Below are 23,356 nucleotides of genomic sequence, written 5' to 3' on the forward strand. Positions count from 1 at the left end.
TCCCTGTAATGTTTGTCTGATCTTGAATGGGATTGTGCTGAAAATCTTAATTTCTCCTCGGGGATTATTAAAGTATTTATGATTCTGATTCTGATCTGTGGCGTCCATGTTTTCTCGTGTAGGAGCGACTCATTTACGGAATCCAGTCAACTTCCTACGTTTTCACTTTATCGAACTGCGCGCGCAAGTAACGTCGAGGCCACATTGGGGCCACATTGGGGTCTGTGCCCCTTAATACTGGAGTCTGATAAAGATCACATTTTACTTGTAAACTAAATTAAACAGGCCAACTGCAAAACATCATATTTAAAAAAAATCTGATTTGGTCCACTTTGGCCTGCAATGTAAACGTCGCCATTGTTTGTGTTTAAAGCAACTGGGATGCTGGCGCCCTCCCGCTGAGCGATCAGGATGTTGACAGTATGGAACAATAAGGAACAAGGTGGTAAACAGAGCATCAAGTCCACCCACCTCCCCCAGTTTCCTGTAGCAGCTGTTTGGTTCTTAATGGGATGATTCTCACAGCGCCAAGAGGCATCAGACATGCTTGTTTCGCCGTATCAAGCCTTTAAGCTTCCTCCAATCCCACTAGAAAACCCAAATTTAGCATGTTATGCTTGGGACGGCTCACTTTCGAGGCTTAATGCTCTTTTCTCCAGTAAGCACCCCTCTGTGTGTCGCGCGCCGCCGGTGTGAGAGCAGCGATAGGAGCATCTGCATATTCATAGGAGAGATTAAGAAAAAAACCTTCCTTTAATGTAGCCCCCACATTACAACTAATCCAGTCAGAGACAAAAGCTAATTGAGTCTGGAGGTGGTTGCTCAGACGAGCCAGGAAAAGGACACCGAGCTGTCATTTACATATGAATGAGTATTTTCTTCATACATGCCCGTGTGTTGGCAAGATAAAAGGCATTGGAAAGTAGTTAGTGTGTTCTGGAGGATGCCGACCAGACAAGCGTATTACTTACTAGAAATGTATTTGTGCAAGTTTACTGGAACTTTTCAATCCTGCATTTACTTTGGAGTCCACCATTTGTGTGTGTGTTTTAGGTTGTAAGTCAGTGGTTCTCAAATGGGGGTACGCATACCCCTGGGGGTACTTGAAGGTATGCTAAGGGGTACGTGAGATTTTTTTTTAAATATTCTAAAAATAGCAACAATTAAAAAATCCTTTATAAATATATTTATTGAATAATACTTCATTACCATAAACCCAGAGTTTCCCCCATGCCCTGATGGTTTGACCCTCACTAAAATGTCTGTCAAAAAGAACTGTGAAAAGAAATGCAACAATGCAATATTCAGTGTTGACAGCTAGATTTTTTGTGGACATGTTCCATAAATATTGATGTTAAAGATTTCTTTTTTTGTGAAGAAATGTTTAGAATTAAGTTCATGAATCCAGGTGGATCTCTATTACAATCCCCAAAGAGGGCACTTTAAGTTGATGATTACTTCTATGTGTAGAAATCTTTATTTATAATTGAATCACTTGTTTATTTTTCAACAAGTTTTTAGTTATTTTTATATCTTTTTTTCCAAATAGTTCAAGAAAGACCACTACAAATGAGCAATATTTTGCACTGTTATACAATTTAATAAATCAGAAACTGATGACATAGTGCTGTATTTTACTTCTTTATCTCTTTTTTCCAAACAAAAATGCTTTGCTCTGATTAGGGGGTACTTGAATTTAAAAAATGTTCGCAGGGGGTACATCACTGGAAAAAGGTTGAGAACCATTGTTGTAAGTGACCCATTCATCCATCCGTTTTGTCCCGCTAGTACCTTTTGCAGGGGCTGGAGCCTGGAAGGCAGGGTACCTGGACAAGTGGCTACCTCATCACAGGGCTAACACAAATAGACAGACAACAACTAGGGGCAATTCAGTGTTTAGTCGTAAATGTCTTGCTCCAAGCAGATCTGGTTAAACATACAAGGTACTATAACAGTTTGAAGCCACATTAAACAAGCCTCTACATCAGGAATATTCAAACAAATTGTTTTGGGGGCCACATTTCCAGAAACCTAAGGACCGAGGGGTCGCACTTCCCTCTTTACGATTTGTCTTTCCCTGTCTTTCATGCATGGACACACACCTTTGGTTGACTTATGTTGGACTGACTGGCTGTGCTATCGCTTACGCACACATATACATCCACGAAAAATACACTCCACACACACCTACATTCCCCACCCTCCATCCCACACCTTCGACGCTTCACGACACATGGTATGATGGAACACGGAGCAGCACCCCTAGTGGCTGGCAGCTTCAGGCCGAATGCCTGCCCTCTCACCCCTTGTTGCATTGATTGATTGATTGATTGATTGATTGATTGATTGATTGATTGATTGATTGAGACTCTTATTAGTAGATTGCACAGTACAGTACATATTCCGTACAATTGACCACTAAATGGTAACACCCGAATAAGTTTTCAACTTGTTTAAGTCGGGGTCCACGTTAATCAATTCATGGTAAAAGTCTCGAGTTGTATGTCATAATATGTAAAAGTGCTTTGCTATGGAGTGTTTTATCTCACTCCCGACTGCCTACCCCCCCCTCCCACCCCCCATAGAAGCACAGTCTGAGATTAACTTTTTTTTACTCATCCCCCCAGCGTCCAACGACCTATCACTGTTCCTGTTCTGTAATCCTGTACAATGTTTGTTTGTCTATTTTTGAATGGGTTTGTGTTGAAAATGTTGTTGTACTTGTGCAATGAAAATAAAGAGCATACCATACCATACCAAAAGGAGGGGACTTAAAGAGATGCCTTGAGGAATGTAAATCACAAGTTCGGACCCCTGTGTTCTATGTTTGCTAGCAAGGTTAAAATGTTAATGAAAGGATTTGCCAATGCTTTTACACTGGTCCAAGTTCCTCTATACAACAGGAACACTCTCGTGTTTTTAGGAATTTTCGGCAAAAATGTTTGTGTCACAAGTTTTGAACTGATCTGGACTGAACCAAATCCGGCCCGGGAATGACACCAGACCGGCCCCCGGGTTACCAGTTGAATAGCCCTGCTCTACGGCATCGTTCTCGGCCAGTCAGGGCTGCCTGTCACACTCTGCTTTGTCGTCGCTATTTCTATTCTTTCTAATCTTTTCTTTGTTTTGCTGCAGGCAATGCAGCAGAAAATGTATCAGAGAGGAATCGGTACAGAGTGCTCATTAATTATGACAAATGAGTGGTCACATGGTACATTGCCTGGTCATTGGACACAGGGGTCGGAAGGAGTTCAGGCGTGCTAGCGTTTTTTTTTCTTTTCTTCTTCGTGACAAATGCTCTGCAACCCGGCTCGTAAAAGTGCTTTTAACTTGTAGTAAATGGGAAAAAAAGCATGAAGTGATGATGAGATGTGTCATGGTGACTTAAATGTCATTAAAACATGAGAAGACAGCATAGAGCGCAATATAAATATTAATATAATTGATACAATTTAAAAAAAATACTACACATACAATATTTCTGTTTAGGTCATGTATGTTTCTATGTTTACGTTTGTAACATTACACCAAAGCTTTCCCACCACTTTTTTTTTTATTTAAACAAACCTTGATTCCACATTCTACCTCCTTTGTTTAGTAGTTTGAAACCTAGAGGTGTGGAGTGGAACAATATAGTTTGTATTACATGTTTTTTGTTTACTTTTATCAACAGCAGAATAGATTAGAAAAAAATAGAACACACCACAATATATCAATGGTGTTTGGTCAAAACATTTTTTTTTTTAAACTTTGAGGAGAAGCCATTTAATGTTGGACCAATGTTCCCTCTATGTTTCATGTGTGTGAGCAAACACAAAAACTCCCTAAAAATTCAGTGGAGCACATGTGAGCAACATCAGATGTGCACACTGTGGCCAAACCAGCAGCACACCTGTCCCACACCTGACATCATAACAAATTAAAGGTTGTATCATTATAATCAAATGACAGCAGTCATTTCCATGAGATTATTTTCTAATATAAGTGGTGTGGCCCACTTACAGTGAAAATAACAAAACCATCTTGTTTTTCATGAGCTATCTACTAGTATTGTATGTCTGGGTGGGGATCCTGCTTTGGAAAGCAATTGTACCCCATTCAGAGATCACACTTAGTCCCCCTTAAAACATTCACATGTTGCACAATGAGGTGTAAGCATGGGATAAAGTTCCTGTAACTTTCTATCCGTAAAATATATATTTTTATTAACATTTCCGTAATCTAATATTAGCCTTTCATGATTAATAACCACAAATGAACATCCTTCATAAATGACACATCTGATTGGGGAGTTATGTAACGACCTGGCATTTTCAGTTTATGTGTGGTGTTGGAGTTGGGCCATAAAATGCCATGGGTGTGTGTGTTGGTGCAAGTGAGAGAGAGAGAGCGGCTGCTGTTGATTTGACAGATGACAGAGAGTTGGTTTTGGCCTGGTTTGTACAACAGAAGTTTTGCTATATATACATTTTTACTAATGCTTTTGGTGTGGTAATGGATGACCATAAACAGTTTTGCTCAATAAAGTGATCGATGGACTTCCCGTCCTCCTTAAAGCATCTCGACAGACAAGAATTGTACAGTGCTGGAGAACATTGTTTTATCTGTTGTGGCCGATTTTTGTCACCTGTCACTCACATAGTTGCATTGAAAAATCCTACAGAATAATGTGTTATGTGTTTATTTTGTTTAGAGTTCAGATTGGATTTGATTTTGTGCGTGTCATAGATTTGCTGTGCGCAGAGGATGCGTGAGCTGTACGGAGGGGACGCGTGAGCAGTGCGCAAATGTGCAGGCACACCCATTAGAGGGAAGGTTGGTGTGGATGTGAATAAATTAAGCCGAGTCAAGATAAATATAGTTTTAATGACTTAAAACAGCTATTTGCACTAAAGTTGAAAGCAATGCACTCATTATTTATGAGATGTTTGCATGACTGATGAATGGACAAGCCAGAACTGAAAACATAGCATAGAGGATTAGAGAAAAAGGAAAATAATCGGATAACATATTTAAAAAAAGGTTCCAATCCACCTGAAGTACTGAATCCTGCTGGGAGTGGTGTCAAATAGGTTCCATTTCCAAGTTACACGACTCGAGGTGTAAAAAGCAAATGATTCCCAAAGGTTATACCTCCGTGAGGCAGAGAAAGGAAGACAAACATGGCAATCTGAAACCTACACATGCAAGTGACAAAATTCTTGCAGACTGCAGACAGACAAACACAAGCTAAGCAGGAAGAGGAGCTTGGATCGGGGGGAGACCCTAGCAGCTTGAGGAAGGCAGATTACCTTCAAAGGCTCTCGCTGCGTCAACCAGGTGAGACCAGTCCAAGCCTGTGGCAGCGTCTGGGAGGGGCATGAGGCCCGGGTCGCTGAACTTGGACCTGTCTGCCAAGGAGCCGTCAGAGAACCAAAACTCATCTGCAGAGACAGGCGGGCACTCAGATCAGTGTCTGGGCCTGGTGCTGAGTTTAGGGCTCTTCTTGGGAGTTCATCAATTTGCATCAGGGCAGATGTGAAGGATAAGGCAAGGAGTTGGGCATTCAGGAAGGAGTGGGAGTAGTAATCTCAGGTCGTAAGGAATGATACCATCTTTCAAAAGCTCATTTCAAATCTGGCATTTAACAATATTGACTCTAAATGCCTCAAATTGGGAACACACTTCAAAGAGACATTAAACCTTTTTTCATAACACTTGCTATTGCAAAATGCTGACTGAGAGGCAATAAATTACTGGTCAAAGGGAATGTCTTCATGTTTCAATCAATATCCCCCTTCTCCGCGTCCGTCTTCACCCTTTTCTTGGTCCTCAAAAACATCCAACGCAATCAACAAGCTCCCATTCTGCAGAGAGGCATTTCGAGAAGCGTGAGATGAGAAGCACAGAGCGAGCGTGAGCTGAGGCTGACGCTTCTGTTCAATTTAGCCAGCAGCTTGAGTGATTCAGTCTTTACCAAATTGGGCTGTTTTAGAATGGAATATCTGGAGCCTGTGTTCTCAACCGCCCTTCAAAACAATCAGGAATCCATCAGGGTGACAGCTAGACGAGGCTAAGGAGCCAAGCTTTTCTCCCCTCCCTAAAAAAAAAGCTGTTTTCTGTCTAACAGACGCTTGAGGAATAAAATGGAAATGAGAGACAGGCGACAGAGAAGAGAAGCAGACAGTGACTGATGAGTGAATGAAGCATCGTGGCTGACATACACTGTCACGCTGGGAGGGAAACATAGGTATGTTCATGTCAGAGAGCTTAAAGACTTGCGGTGGTGCAGGCAGGACACATCACACCTCTTCACGAATACATAATCAGACGACGCTGCAAGCACAGCTAGCCAGTCACAGGTGTGCGCTCAACGCAGACGGCACGGCGAACCTCTTGTAAGCATCACACACTTCTTCCTCTAATTAGCTGGCTTTGCTGAGGGTTTTTGCCGTTGGAGCCCATGAAATTGTTTCAACACAAGTAGCTCTCCAAACAAGTATATATCTGCTGACTTTCATCTGGAAGTAAGTCTATATTAGCTTAAGAGCCACTTCAATACCTCAACAGTTTGCATTCAGCCCTTTTGTAAATATTGTTTTTCCAATTAGTTTCTTGTGTATCAAGCTTGTACTTACTTCTCAGGTTTGATGGTGCCTGGTTGTGGATGATGCGAGGGGGCAGCGTGCTGTGGTAAGGTGGCGTAGTGCTGAACAGGATGTCGTTAGGCATTGCTTGGTCCAGCATGGAGCTGTGAGAGCTGGCGTAGGATGAACCCTTGCGGTTGCTACACACACTCTCGTCCGATAGCGTCCGGTACAGGGAGCGGCGTGGAGACAGACTTCCAGTCACGGAGAGCTGAGTGCACCAGACAGAAAAAAAGGGACAACTTAACAGGAGGGAGTCAACACATACCCTTTGGATTTAATCAACACTGGTCGGGAATGACAAGATAGTCAAAGGAACAACATCAGGAATGGAAAAGTCGAACAATTCGGGAGTTTTGGAATTTAGGGTTTCAACCAAAGTTTTGCGGTAAAATAAGGCACTAAATACTGCATGATGTCCCAGGTGAGTTCATCTAATTAGACTTAAAAAATATGAAAACTACCACAAAAACACAAATTAAAACCTTTTAGCAATGGCAATTTTGGAAATGCATAAACTTTTCTGTCCTTTTGTCAAAATCTATATAGCAGTGATTCTCAAACTAAATATAGAATAGTTCAGAATAGGTTTTTTTATTACTATTGATTGAGAACGGGTTCACAAACTAGGATTTTTTCTTGGTGCAATCGTGCAACATAAAACACATATAACACAGAACAGGTAATAAAATGAGCTGTAAGTGAGCTATCAGATCTTGTTATTGTTCATGTGTCTGATGGCCGAGGGGAAAAAACTGTTCAGGTGGCGGGAGGTGTGGGTCTGGATGGACCGTAGTCTCCTGCCTGAGGGGAGAAGGGAGAATAGTTTGTGTCCAGGGTGAGAAAAGTCAACTGTGATCTGATCCACACGCCTCCTGGTCCTGGAGGAGAACAGGTCCTGGAGGGATGGGAACTTGCAGCCAATAACCTTCTCAGCAGCACGTACGATGCACTGCAGTCGATGCTTGTCCCGGACTGTGGCGCCGGGAAACCACACGGTGATGGAGGAGGAGTAGTAATAAACATAACTGTGTTATGTTTATTACTCTATTCAGTGGTACGCCAAATAATCACTTAATTAAATATTGTAATGACGTGACTCAAGCCGTTATCAAAGCTTTATCAGACTTCAATGGAAGTACTTACAATTCGACTACTGTAGGTCTCAGTCGACACCAAAATAACCGATTAAAACACAAACGCAACCGTCTTACTCAGTCATGTCTATCACTATCATGTTCTCTACATTCTCCGCTTACGTCCACCTCTTTCAAGCCTCCCAGCCAATCAACACACAGAACACATGTAAACAAAGATGAACATTGGCAAAGAAAGCTACACGTAACATAATGCCATCGAGGCCACGGGAAACCACAACATCTGTTGAACATTGCATTAACTAAATGTGAAACATAACATAACGTAGGACCCATTCTGGTACAATATAAAAACAATAAAAAAATATACTAAAAACATGAAAAACTATCCAAAATATCTTGGAAAATTTTAATTAAAATTAAAGAGGATACACATTCCTTTCCCAGTTGCACTCGGGCAGAAGGCAGCGTACACCCTGGACAAGTCGCAATCTCATCGATAGGCCGACACAGATAGACAGACAACATTCACACACAAGGGCCAATTTAGTGTTACCAATCAACCTATCCCCAGGTGCATGTCTTAAAATAATATTTTTTTTAAGTTTGCAAGTGCTTCAATGACAGTATACTTATATTGAACTTTTAAGTGCATATTCAATTAATCTTTAAAACTGTATTTTGATGTTTATTTTAGTAAAATGTTTATTTACATTTTATGTGCAATTGATTTTATTTGATTCATCATTCGTCTGTTCGCTGTTGCGAAAAAGGCTAAGTATCGCTCTATCTGTGTGCTTTTAATTGTTCTACAGCTTTCTTTATCACTTCTCAAACATATTTAGTGGTACTATTTAACTTGCAAATCACCCGATCTCTGTCCCACCACCCTTTCCTCAGCTAGCTAGCTGCTAAGCTAGCGCGGAGAAAGGCAGCGCCGGTCAGAAGGTAAGTAGGAAGCTACTCCCGCAGACCGCGACCACTTCCCTGAGGACAGCAGGAACTTCACTCGGTGACAGAAAACACTGTGAGTAATGGCTTCCTGCGCGTCTTGCACCATACTCACGGAGAGGTTGGCTCTGCTAGAGGGCCGTGTCCGCCAGTTAGAGCAGAGTAATGTCGTAACTTTAGATGTCGCGGACACATCTGCTAGCGTTAGCTGTAGCGAGCTAACTAGCCCAGCTTGTAGCAGTCCTAAGCGGCCTACAAGCTACGGTGTACCGGTTGAGACGCATAATAGATTTAGCTCTTTAGCTAGTCCTACACCCCAGTCTACCGGGCACCACACCTTAGTCATAGGGGACTCCATCACCCGAAACATAAAGCTTAGCAAACCAGCCACAGTAAAGTATATCCCCGGGGCCAGAGCACCTGACATTGAAGCTAATCTTAGGGAACTAACTCGCAACAGGCCTAGTAAACACGTACGACAGGCTAATCGCACCACTAATTATGCGAATATAGTTGTACATGTTGGCTCCAATGACACTAGAATGAGACAGTCAGAGATTACAAAGAGAAACATAGCCAGGACTTGTGATCTCGCCAGAAAGATGTCCAGGCATCGAGTAATTGTCTCTGGCCCCCTGCCTGCGAGAGGCAATGATGAGAGATATAGCAGATTAGTCTCGCTTAACAAGTGGCTGGCTATCTTCTGTAGGCAACAGGGACTAACGTTTATTGATAACTGGCCCTCTTTCTGGGGCAAACCAGGCTTGCTGATGAGAGACGGCCTTCACCCTAACCAGGAAGGCGCCATCATCCTGTCTAGAAACATAGACTACTATTTAAGTCTCACTTGACTGACTACACTAGAGCAAGCCCGGTCACAGGCAATTACAGTGTCTGTTAGTCCGGGTGAGGAGTCAGTTAAGCTAGAACTAGCCAGCGCCAGGCTGGATAATCCATGTACGCATAGCAATTCTCTTAGAATAATACACAATTCACATAATGTTTTTTCTGTTGTGTCTGTGTCAGTGGTGGACATGCATTCTGCTGAGGTGGCAAATTATGATATGTCCAGTCTATTGCAGCACCAAGCAAACAATCGGAAAATTCCCGTCATATCAATTCCTAGATATGGTCGAAACTATTTAAAGTGCACTACGCTTAATAAACGCAACATTGTTAATATTGCCACTACGGATAATCTTAACAAAAACTCGTCAAAACAGCCCAATACCTATAATATGGGCTTTTTAAACATAAGATCATTGTCTCCCAAGGCGTTATTAGTTAATGAGGTCATTAGAGACAACAATCTTAACGTCATTGGTCTTAGCGGAACCTGGCTCAAACCAGACAAATTTTTTGCGCTCAATGAGGCATCTCCTCCTAACTATACGAATGCGCATGTTGCCCATCCTCTTAAAAGGGGAGGGGGTGTCGCACTAATATACAATGAAAATTTAAACCTTACCCCTAACCTAAATAATAAATATAAATCGTTTGAGGTGCTTACTATGAGGTCTGTCACACCGCTACCTCTCGACCTGGCTGTTATCTACCGCCCCCCTGGGCCCTATTCGGACTTTATCAGTGAATTCTCAGAGTTCGTTGCTGATCTAGTGACGCACGCCGACAATATAATCATAATGGGGGACTTTAATATCCATATGAATACCCCATCGGACCCTCAGTGCGTGGCGCTCCAAACCATAATTGATAGCTGTGGTCTTACACAAATAATACATGAACCCACGCATCGCAACGGTAATACAATAGATCTAGTGCTTGTCAGGGGTGTCACCACCTCCAAAGTTATGATACTTCCGATCATTACCTTATAAAATTTGAAGTTTTGACTCATTGTCAACAAGCTAATAATAATAATAACTGCTGTAGCGGCCGCAACATTAATGCTGCCACAACGATGACTCTTGCTGACCTACTGCCTTCGGTAATGGCACCATTCCCAAATTATGTCGGCTCTATTGATAACCTCACTAACAACTTTGACGATGCCTTGCGCAAAATTATTGATAGTATAGCACCGCTAAAGCAAAAAAGGGCCCCTAAAAGGCGCACCCCATGGTTTACAGAAGAAATTAGAGCTCATAAATTATCATGTAGAAAACTGGAACGCAAATGGCGCGCGACTAAACTTGAGGTTTTCCATCAAGCATGGAGTGATAGTTTAATAACTTATAAACGCATGCTTACCTTAGCTAAAGCTAAATACTACTCAAATCTCATCCGCCTCAACAAAAACGATCCTAAATTTCTGTTTAGTACAGTAGCATCGCTAACCCAACAAGGGACTCCTCCCAGTAGCTCCACCCACTCGGCAGATGATTTTATGAATTTCTTTAATAAGAAAATTGAACTCATTAGAAAGGAGATTAAAGACAACGCATCCCAGCTACAACTGGGTTCTATTAACACAAATACGACTGTATATACGACGGACACTGCCCTCCAAAATAGTCTCTCTATTTTTGATGAAATAACATTAGAGGAATTATTACAGCGTGTAAGTGGGATAAAACAAACAACATGTTTACTTGACCCACTTCCTGGGAAACTTATCAAGGAACTGTTTGTATTATTAGGTCCATCAGTGTTAAATATTATAAACTTATCACTTTCCTCCGGCACTGTTCCCCTAGCATTCAAAAAAGCGGTTATTCATCCTCTGCTCAAAAGACCTAACCTCGATCCTGACCTCATGGTAAACTACCGACCGGTCTCCCACCTTCCGTTTATTTCCAAAATTCTCGAAAAAATTGTTGCACAGCAGCTTAACACTTAGAACACTTAGTGACTAACAATCTCTGTGAACCTTTTCAATCCGGTTTCAGGGCAAATCACTCTACGGAGACAGCCCTCGCAAAAATGACTAATGATCTATTGCTAACGATGGATTCTGATGCGTCATCTATGTTGCTGCTTCTTGATCTTAGCGCCGCTTTCGATACCGTCGATCATAATATTTTATTAGAGCGTATCAAAACACGTATTGGTATGTCAGACTTAGCCTTGTCTTGGTTTAACTCTTATCTTACTGACAGGATGCAGTGCGTCTCCCATAACAATGTGACCTCGGACTATGTCAAGGTAACGTGCGGAGTTCCCCAGGGTTCGGTTCTTGGCCCTGCACTCTTTAGTATTTACATGCTGCCGCTGGGTGACATCATACGCAAGTACGGTGTTAGCTTTCACTGTTATGCTGATGACACCCAACTCTACATGCCCCTAAAGCTGACCAACACGCCGGATTGTAGTCAGCTGGAGGCGTGTCTTAATGAAATTAAACAATGGATGTCCGCTAACTTTTTGCAACTCAACGCTAAGAAAACGGAAATGCTGATTATCGGTCCTGCTAGACACCAACATCTATTTAATAATACCACCTTAACATTTGACAACCAAACAATTACACAAGGCGACTCGGTAAAGAATCTGGGTATTATCTTCGACCCAACTCTCTCGTTTGAGTCACACATTAAGAATGTTACTAAAACGGCCTTCTTTCATCTCCGTAATATCGCTAAAATTCGTTCCATCTTGTCCACTAGCGACGCTGAGATCATTATTCATGCGTTCGTTACGTCTCGTCTCGATTACTGTAACGTATTATTTTCGGGTCTCCCTATGTCTAGCATTAAAAGATTACAGTTGGTACAAAATGCGGCTGCTAGACTTTTGACAAAAACAAGAAAGTTTGATCATATTACGCCTATACTGGCTCACCTGCACTGGCTTCCTGTGCACTTAAGATGCGACTTTAAGGTTTTACTACTTACGTATAAAATACTACACGGTTTAGCTCCAGCCTATCTCGCCGATTGTATTGTACCATATGTCCCGACAAGAAATCTGCGTTCAAAGAACTCCGGCTTATTAGTGATTCCCAGAGCCAAAAAAAAGTCTGCGGGCTATAGAGCATTTTCTATTCAGGCTCCAGTACTCTGGAAAGCCCTCCCGGTAACAGTTAGAGATGCTACCTCAGTAGAAGCATTTAAGTCCCATCTTAAAACTCATTTGTATAATCTAGCCTTTAAATAGACCCCCCTTTTTTAGACCAGTTGATCTGCCGTTTCTTTTCTTCTCTCCTCTTCTCCCCTGTCCCTTGCGAGGGGGAGTTGCATAGGTCCGGTGGCCATGGATGAAGTGCTGGCTGTCCAGAGTCGGGACCCCGGGTGGACCACTAGCCTGTGCATCGGTTGGGGACATCTCTGCGCTGCTGACCCGTCTCCGCTCGGGATGGTTTCCTGCTGGCCCCGCTGTGGACTGGACTCTCGCTGATGTGTTGGATCCACAGTGGACTGGACTTTCACAATGTTATGTCAGACCCACTCGCCATCCATTGCTTTCGGTCTCCCCTAGAGAGGGGGGGGGGGTTACCCACATATGCGGTCCTCTCCAAGGTTTCTCATAGTCATTCACCGACGTCCCACTGGGGTGAGTTTTTCCTTGCCCGTATGTGGGCTCTGTACCGAGGATGTCGTTGTGGCTTGTACAGCCCTTTGAGACACTTCTGATTTAGGGCTATATAAATAAACATTGATTGATTGATTGATTTAAGTACAGCGTTTTAATTTCTTGTATTCAAACATTATTTTCTTATATTCAAAAAGTGTCACTGTTCAAACTGTGTATGATGTTATCGTGGCCAAAAATATTAAATACAGTTGTTAAATAAAACCTCTTCCTTGTTTTTAATGTATACTTAGGCCTAATATGCTACTGTTTTTTAATGTTGGTCATTATGATGGTACTTGGAGAGTCAAGTGTTTTATGAGGTTGGACATGGTGAAAAAAGATTGAGAACCACTGCTCTAGGGTATAAATAGTGTCTGGACAATATGGAGTTATTGCATTAAGTTCATGTACAATCAGCTTTTGTATCACAAATGTTGAAAACACATTGAAAATGTTATTTGTTAACATTCTATTTGAAAAATTTAAGCATATAGAAACAACCTATAGAGTAGAATAATGTCTTTAAAGCAGGGGTGGTCAAGCCTTTCTACATGAATATACAAACGTTTGTAATACCGATTGCCGACCCATGCCCAAGATTATGTTTATGTTAAGTTCATATTTCTCTATAGGAACTAAAAATAAATGTGTTGTGTCTTTCACATCAAAAGTATACTTTTACAGTGGAACCTCAATTTACAAACACCTATGTACATATATATATATATATATATATATATATATATATATATATATATATATATATATATATATATATATATATATATATATATATATATATATATATATATACATATATATATATATACACATGTATATGTACATACAGTATATATATACATACATTTATATATACATATACGTGTGTATATATACAGATATATATACACACACACACATATATATACATACTTATATACATATACACACACACACATATATATATATATATATATATATATATATAAATATATATATATATATATATATATATATATATATATATATATATATATATATATATATATATATATATATATATATATACTGTATATATATATATATATATATATATATATATATATATATATATATATATATATATATATATATATATATATATATATATATATATATATATATATATATGTATGTACATATATGTATATATATAAATATATATACACACACACACATATATGCATATATATTACGGTTGTACGGTATACCGGTACTCATAAAGTACATATGAATAAAAACAGTACTATACCTTTGAAAAATAACGGGACCTTTTTTCACCCGCCTGCTACTGAGCGGTGGTGACGTTGCTGAGCCGAGGTGCATGTTAAGTGTGTCAGCACGCACACACAAAGTGCATAAAGGAAAAACGGCAAACAAACAGTAAGCCGCAAATGCTGCTTGAAAGCATGACTCGTGAAACATGGCGATTAGTATTACCGCCTTTGCTTCAAACTAAGGTAAACATTTAAATAACAAACAATCCGACCTGTACAAAGAGTATAAAGAGAGACATGTAATAATGTAGTTAACTCGCTCCCCTGCTAGGTACATAGATGCACATACAGCTGTTGGGCTTGTTCCCAATTATTAGCGCAGTCCAAACCACCCACGTAGCACAGACTAATGCAAGGAAAATGGCAGAATTGTGTAACAAATTCTTACAGTTTGTGTTTTATCTTTCACAATTTGTGTTCTAACTGCTACATGTTGTATAGCCATAGTATTGTTTTTAATATTTATTAATGATTTTATTTGTCTTAAAGCACAGACCAACAGTGGCAACCATAAATCATGAAGCATTTAATACAATGTCAATCAAGCTTTCTATTCTATTCTAACCTAATCCTAGATTTTGGCAGGCTATATGTAATATGGAAAATGGTTCTTTGAGCGCAATAAGAAATGCCCAGTGTGTTTAATACCTTTTAATTTTAATTCCAATCTTCTATATTTTTTCTTTGGGTACAATAAGACACATATGTTTAATGTATCGTGCGACTTTCTGTTAAAATGAAGCCAATAATGACATTCTTTATTTTGGTAAAGTATCGAAAAGTATCGATATACATTTTTGTATTGGTACCAGTACCAAAATATTGGTATCAGGACAAGCCTAATATATATATATATATATATATATATATATATATATATATATATATATATATATATATATATATATATATATATATATATATATATATATATATATATATATATATATATATATATATATATATATATATATATATATATATATATATATATATATACACATGTATGTGTGTCTTTATATTGTCTTTATGCTAGGTTCACACCAACGGCGCTTTGACGGCGCTTTAAAGCGGCATGCAAAGCGGCGTTAAAGCGTAACAAAGCGTGATTAAAGCGTGAGGGTCGTAATGGATCGTGGGAAAGCTTGTAGTGAAGCCGGACAAGCGGCAAGATCGGCAAACATTTTTAAACGGTTTAAAAAAATTTGGCGCTCTGTCAAGAATGGAATAAAGCGCCGAGAGCGTATCAAAGCGTGACAAAGCTCAGCAAAGCTTGACTCAAAGCGTAGGAAAGCTTAATAGATCTTGGTTCAAAGCGCGGACCCCAGTCGCCACCGCATGCCACCAGACGACCCTCACGCTTTAACGCCGCTTTGCATGCCGCTTTAAAGCGCCGTAGATGTTTCAACATCGGGTTTTTAACAAAGCACTATTAGTCTAGTCTAGTGAAAATCCACAAAACACATTTTTTTGCTTCAAGGTCTAGTTGGCAATGCACACAGCACAGTGAAACTGTTACAATATTTTGAAGGCACACACAGTGCAAGCTTCTTGTGAATGTGTGTGTCTTCTCCAGAACAGACTGAGAATGGTGTTATAGAGGCCAGTGCAGAGATTACCGCACAAAGCCATGAACAAAAAAGTGGATGCTGGTAGGAGAAGGAGTATTCCACAATGAACACATAACAGTCTTGTGGCCTTGGCCAGCATTTTGACAGGGATCTCCTCTTGAAACACACAAAACCACATACAGCAACCAAATCCATCATTGCCCCGTTTAGCTAACATAAATATTGCTGGAGAGGCATCAAAAGTAGCCACAAATGAGATGCAGGGCTGTCAGCCAGATGGGTAAAATGTCTGCTTACGGTTTCCCTACTGTAATGAACACTGACTGGCATCCACGCTAGCCAACACCCAGCCATCTCTATTTCAAAGACGCAACTCCCACAAATCCCACAGTGAGAATTCAACAAACATCTAGTACATGTTTAGAGCAAAGATATACTGGGAGCGTCTTAGAAGCTCTAAGAGGCTTTAACTTATTAAGGTTGTCTGTTATTGCAACTTTCCCCTGCAAAGTTCTCGCTCAGCAAAACATTTTTAACTATGATTGCGAACTACTTTTTGTGTGAAAGCAAAAGTAGCACCGGTTAGAGAACCTGCAAATGTAGTCATGGCGACCTTTGAAATAGCACTTAATGATTATTGGAAGCCAGCTTTTTACTATATCGACAGCTTCAATCTGAAAATATCTTGGCAGTGCTTCATTGAAGCTGCAGTAGATATTATACAGAAAATATCTTTACTGTGAAGTCATTTCCGTGTGCCAGGGGCTACTTCATTGCCAACAACTCCATGCTTGAATTAGTTCATGAGGAATTCTTTAGCAGAAGCACCAACAAATCCACCTGTTTTTTAACCTGATTTATCCAATTTTTCCCCCAATGAACAAATCCAACAAGCGGCATATGCAACCTTTTGAGGTGCCACTTGGGAGGATGTGTTGGACAACCGCCTATTCAGTTGCCTTTTTTCCTACAAGAGGAGAGAATACGCTGCAAACGGCCTTTCCTCTACGTCAGCCGCACAATAGTCAGCCTGTCTGGGGAAGGGACGTCCCTGTGGACAGCATGGCTGCCAAATAAGATCTTTCAGCACCTGCTCACCCACACAAAGAATGGCATCAGGCGGCTGCCGGAAGTGACACAAGCGTTAACCTTTACCGTATACCCTGCTTGATTACACAGAGGCCCAGTCACGTCACATTCTATTAAATTAGAAACGATTCAGTAATTTTTTTACAAAAAATGTCATTACTGTAACCTGATTCTTTTACGTGCCAGCTGATGATTGAAAACATTCACCCTCAACAAAAGAGATGTACAGCCGCGATCAAAAGTTTACGTACACTTGTAAAGGACATAATGTCACGGCTGTCTTGAGTTTCCAATAATTTCTACAACTCTTATTTTTTTGTGATAGAGTGATTGGAGCACATACTTGTTGGTGACAAAAAACATTCATGAAGTTTGGTTCTTTTTATGAATTTATAATGGGTCTAATGAAAATGTGACCAAATCTGCTGGGTCAAAAGTATACATACAGCAATGTTAATATTTGGTTACATTTACGTTTCACTGCAATAAGGCGCTTTTGGTAGCCATCCACAAGCTTCTGGTTAAATTTTTGACCACTCCTCTTGACAAAATTGGTGCAGTTCAGCTAAATGTCTTGGTTTTCTGACATGGACTTGTTTCTTCAGCATTGTCCACATGTTTAAGTCCGGACTTTGGGAAGGCCATTCTAAAACCTTAATTCTAGCCTGATTTAGCCATTTCTTAACCACTTTTGATGTGTGTTTGGGGTCATTGTCCTGTTGGAACACCCAACTGCGCCCAAGACCCAACCTCAGGGCTGGTGATTTTAGGTTGACCTGAAGAATTTGGAGGTAATACTCCTTTTTCATTGTCCCATTTAAAGCACCAGTTCCATTGGCAGCAAAACTGGCCCAGAGCATAATACTACCACCACCATGCTTGACGGTAGGAATGGTATTCCTGGGATTAAAGGCCTCACCTTTTCTCCTCCAAACATATTGCTGGGTATTGTGGCCAAACAGCAAAAATTTTTTTTCATCTGACCACAGAACTTTCCTCCAGAAGGTCTTATCTTGTCCATGTGATGTCAGATGAAACACAAATTGAGCTGTTATGCTGTGTATGTGCTCCAATCACTCTATCACAAAAAATAAGAGTTGTAGAAATTATTGGAAACTCAAGACAGCCATGACATTATGTTCTTTACAAGTGTATGTAAAATTTTGATCGCGACTGTATATATAGTTTAGGCGTCCACTGGCAAGCATCTCTCTCCCAGATTGTTTTTCCACATGCGCACGTTATCGGACTGGAGGAAGTGAGCACACAAAGGCTTAGCATCTAACCAGCAATGCTTTTTTGTGAGGAAAAAGAAGGGAAATGACCAAGAGCAGGCCAGGCACATCTGTGTTCATTTTACACAGGAAGGGATCTGTGTTTTAAAGTGTAAGGCCCGTGCACAGAAATACGACAAATTAATCAGTGGACTAAAACGCTTTGTGCGAGGGACGAGACCCTCCTTTGCCAGAGGACACAACTGTGTATGTTTCTTCTCTCGAGAGAGGAAGTGAATTCTGTACAAGAATTGAGCACTATCCAAAAATAACCCATTTGTGCATCTCTAGGGTGCCTTCCAGGAAGATAATGGATAGAGGACGGCAGGAGGGGGAAAGATGATGCAATTAATAGAGCCTGTAGAACCCAGCAACCACAAATATCATTCGGATCACCGCCTTTAACCCATGACATCCCGATGGAGCAAAGACAGGCTCTGTTACAAATTTAATTTAGCAGTCAATAGCAAGAGAAAGGCTCTTGTGTTGGAAGAGAGGAACTGTGTTGGAAGATGTTTGCCCTTCTTTTTCTGTCTTTGTGGTTAGAGGATATCTTTACCGACACAAGCTTAAATCCACTATACCTATTTGTCAGCATGATAAAATAGCCAAAGGGGTGTTTGTTCGTTTCTGCGCTCCTTACAATGTTGTCTCATAGTAAAGTTTTACGGTTTCATTTGTAGATATAGGAAGCCTGGCCGGTGGCCTCACCTTGTGACTCCTGCCTTCTCCCGGTGGACTGTCAGGCAGCATCATTTTCAGGTATTGCTCCTTTGAAAGTCTCTGGAGTGATTTCCCATCTCGCTCGGCAGCCTGGAGGCGGCAGGCGGCCTCCTGCGCATATAGCTGCCTAAAGACAATACAGAGGGCACACAACAGCTCATCAGTAGGGTCATGCAAGCCACTTCCTGCAGGGGAGGCCTTGGGCCAGGGTAGCCACTTGCTATTTAAGGAAGTATGTCAGTATCACACAATGCATCTTATGTGGATCAGATTTTGCATGCCACGGTCAGGCGTCAGCAGTGCGTGAAAAAGCAGAATTGGAGAGTGTGAAGACCGCAGCTAGTGAGAGGAAGGAAAAAAGGGGGAAAGAGGCATTTATGGAGAAATATCCAGAACATAAAGATTAGACTCTAGAGCATAGGTGTCAAACGCCGATCTGGTCCGCCACATCATTTTATGGCTTGCGAACGCCTGGAAATAATGTGTCAATAAAGTACCTTGTCATTTCTTAATAAATGTATACGTTTTTTCCATTTTGACAGGAAAAATATATGAACTGCATAAAACTGGATACCTTTTTAAGCTTTAATAGTATCTGATATTGCAATAATTATCTTACTTTCCAAATACCGGTACCTAAATATTTACTTGACTTAATTTCCAAGCAAGTTATCCATCAAATTGTACACTGTAAAAATGACAATAGATTTTAGGGTAAACATTTATGGTGGTTTTTACAGCATAATACTGTATATTGAAAAAACTTTACCAATGCTTTTTACGGTAATATTATGTCGACTGAGCTGCCAGTTTTTTTTTTACCGTAAAATCTACAGTTGATCTTTTTATGGTGTATTACTGTAAATGTGAAAATGGTACCACATATTTTAAGGGTAAAAACTGTCCAGTTGCCAGAATAAAAAAGTGGTACTGTTTGTCCATTTACAGTACTATGTTGTAAAAACCACCGCACCGTTTACAGTAAAATTCAGGCAACTAAGAAGCCAGCTTTTGTTCGGTAAAAAAAAGTAGTGCTGTTTTTCCCTTTACTGTAGTAAAATGTTGTTTAAAAAAACACTGCGCATTTTACAGTGAAATTGTAGTGACTGAGTAGCCAGTTTTTTTTACCGTAAAATATACAGTTTTTTTTTTACAGTGTACGTAAAAAATACGTATACTAATCAAATGCATAGGCAAGTTCATATATTATTCGCTGTTACAATTGGCCCTCTGATGGCAGCCATAACTGCGATGTGGCCCTCAATGAAAATGAGTTTGACGCCCCTGCTCTAGAGTGTTCGTACACTGGGGGAAGACTGTTGGACTCAGACGAGGTGGCATGTTTTGCTTTGTGGGCGGTGATCAGGGACCGACATTCCAAAATGCTTTTCTATACCGAGGGCTGGGATGTGACCGACCTGGCTGCTGAAGTCACCAGGCAGAGAACTCAGCTTTATGTGAGCAGCCAGTGAAGATGACACATGTTGGCATTGCTCTTGGCACTGCCGATGGCAGAGTGTCAGTTGGCTACAACTGGCTGCAATTCTGAAACCTAGAGACACTTGCGTGAAGAGCTGCTCAGTGGCAGGTTATTCACACCTTTTTAATGATGCATTTATAGCTTAAAGGTTAGATTATTCCGAGCAGTAAAGTAACTTTGCACTAAAATAGCAAGAACATTTTCTTGTTTTCAGTTTTGTCCCACTTAATTTGAGCCCTCTGCAGATTTACCGAGGACATTCATCCGCAGAAATATGTGGTTAATTGCTTTTTTTTAAAACGTGCAGCGTTGCTTTAGTGAGCATAACTGCTTTAAATACATTCTCATGATGCGGCTACTTATTCGACATAATAGTCATGACAGGACAACAAGTGTTCATATCAGGCCACCAGTGGATCAGTGAAGGAAATCATTCATTCAAGTAAAAGTAGCATTTTGTCATTCTATCCACGACAGCACAATTTGTATATTCCACTGAGAACCAGTGTCCTCTGCAGTAAACATTTTCCCTGATATTTGATTTACCAGCATTATGCATGTTCACAAATATCCACTAAAGACGAAGCTGATTTTCAGGAGGATATATGGGTAGCTGAGATAAAACCAATTCTCACTTTGTTTACAGGATATACGCTTGACTAACTGATTATTCTTCTTCAGCTAGAACCTCACAGCATCTTGGCTAGAGGGCTGAAACGAGGACGTTTGGGTGAGTAGTGCACAGTAACATTATTCTGCCGCAGAAATGTCATAGCCACTGATGCACAGCTCGTTAACCTCTATTCAGGGCAAGCAACAGTCTTGGGGGAGTGATGTGGTGGTCTGGGAAAAAAGGGAGGGTATGTGTGTGCGTGTGTACGGTGGAGGGTCACAAAGGTTCAGAACAGGGGTTGATTTCCATTGATTGTATACCTTGCACGCTCAGACAGCATTTTGAGAAGGAGTGCTAACAAGCTCTCTGCTCCTCTGGAACAAGAGAGAGTTAGTGAAAGAGAAAAAAGGTGTTAAGCGCACTGTTACACACAATGAATGGTGTTAGAGCAGAGAAGGGACTTTTTGGTAAAGGGTCATGAGAAACTTCATTATGTCACGACAATATCAGTGAAGAATATTACGCCATTCATCATGAGACAGGCTTATGTAAGCTAAAATAAATAACAAACAACCCGATGGGAAGGATAACTGAATTACAGGGCTTTTTCATAAGTCAGCAGAAGATGAATTCAGCATATGTGATCAATCACAGAGCCCTTAAGAACCACATTTCACAGGCTAAATTAAATTATTTAAACACTGCAGCAAAGTTTTAATACATCCTCTCTTTTGAAATGAGCCCCTGCCCCCTAAAAGTAGGGATGCATTCAGAAACTCGGTAATAGTGTGCAAGTAACATATTATATTTAAATGTTGCTCAATTAATACAAGACTCTTGCATATAGGCTCAACTAGTAAACACTGTTTTAACGGTAGTCTAACATCGCCACAACGGTGTATAATCCATTTCGGATGGGATTGTATGCACTGAGGGCCTGATCTACTAAAATCCAAATAACAAATGCTAAATAGTAAAAGTAAATTAAGTAAAAACTTATTATTAGTGGGTGTGTTGCGAGTGAGCTCCTGAGACTGCGTGTAAAGTGGCTCGACGGCCCTATTTAAGGATTTTGCATCTCCCATACCAGTTGAGCCATTGTAAACACTCATTCATTCATCATATCACATCATATGCTCTCACGGTCCAACCTGTGCTGTTTGGTTATGTTGTACAATATGCAATACGCAAATATAATATGAACCACCTTTTCTAGACATAATGTCATGGCTGTCTTGAGTTTCCAATAATTTCTACAACTCTTATCTTTTTGTGATAGAGTGATTGGAGCACATACGTGTTTGTCACAAAAAACAGTCATGAAGTTTGGTTGTCTTATGAATTTATTATGGGTCTACTGAAAATGTGAAAAAATCTGCTGGGTCAAAAGTATACATACAGCAATGCTAATATTTGGTTACATGTCCCTTGGCAAGTTTCACTGCAATAAGGTGCTTTTGGTAGCCATCCACAAGCTTCTGGTTGAATTTTTGACCACTCCTCTTGACAAAATTGGTGCAGTTCAGCTAAATGTGTTGGTATCTGAGAATGGACGTGTTTCTTCAGCATTGTCCACATGCTTAAGTCAGGACTTTGGGAAGGCCATTCTAAAACCTTAATTCTAGCCTGATTTAGCCATTCCTTTACCACTTTTGATGTGTGTTTGGGGTCATTGTCCTGTTGGAAAACCCAACTGTGCCCAAGACCCAACCTCCGGGCTGATGATTTTAGGTTGTCCTGAAGAATTTGGAGCTAATCCTCCTTTTTCATTGTCCCATTTACTCTCTGTAAAGCACCAGTTCCATTGGCAGCAAAAACAGGCCCAGAGCATAATACTACCACCACCATGCTTGACGGTAGGCCTGGTGTTCCTGGGATTAAAGGCCTCACCTTTTCTCCTCCAAACATATTGCTGGGTATTGTGGCCAAACAGCTCAATTTTTGTTTCATCTGACATCACATGGACAAAGATAAGACTTTCTGGAGGAAAGTTCTGTGGCCCCTCTATCAAAAAAAAAAATCAAGAGTTGTAGAAATTATTGGAAACTCAAGACAGCCATGACATTATGTTCTTTACAAGTGTATGTAAACTTTTGACCATGACTGTATAAGTGTGATCTAGACAACAGAACCTATTTAGGCA

At 40.5% G+C, this 23,356-nt stretch overlaps 1 protein-coding gene across 6 annotated transcripts in view; it reads right to left on the reverse strand.

Annotated features, from left to right (window-relative positions):
- LOC133657345 (signal-induced proliferation-associated 1-like protein 2) overlaps positions 1–23,356 on the reverse strand; it is a 225,716-nt gene that overhangs the window by 8,196 nt on the left and 194,164 nt on the right. For 2 of the 6 annotated variants that reach the window (XM_062058553.1, XM_062058558.1), the window contains 4 exons: positions 21,534–21,587; positions 19,109–19,247; positions 6,618–6,837; positions 5,292–5,423 (listed from right to left, as the gene is read on the reverse strand). In XM_062058553.1, the coding sequence (XP_061914537.1) occupies positions 5,292–5,423; positions 6,618–6,837; positions 19,109–19,247; positions 21,534–21,587 (545 nt within the window). Of the gene's footprint in view, positions 1–5,291; positions 5,424–6,617; positions 6,838–19,108; positions 19,248–21,533; positions 21,588–22,953; positions 23,218–23,356 lie in introns of those variants that run through there. The other 4 variants (XM_062058556.1, XM_062058554.1, XM_062058555.1 and 1 more) reach the window with 3 other exon arrangements.

This window comes from Entelurus aequoreus, linkage group LG09 (genome assembly GCF_033978785.1).
Source record: "Entelurus aequoreus isolate RoL-2023_Sb linkage group LG09, RoL_Eaeq_v1.1, whole genome shotgun sequence".
In the NCBI taxonomy this organism is placed as follows: Eukaryota; Metazoa; Chordata; class Actinopteri; order Syngnathiformes; family Syngnathidae; genus Entelurus; species Entelurus aequoreus.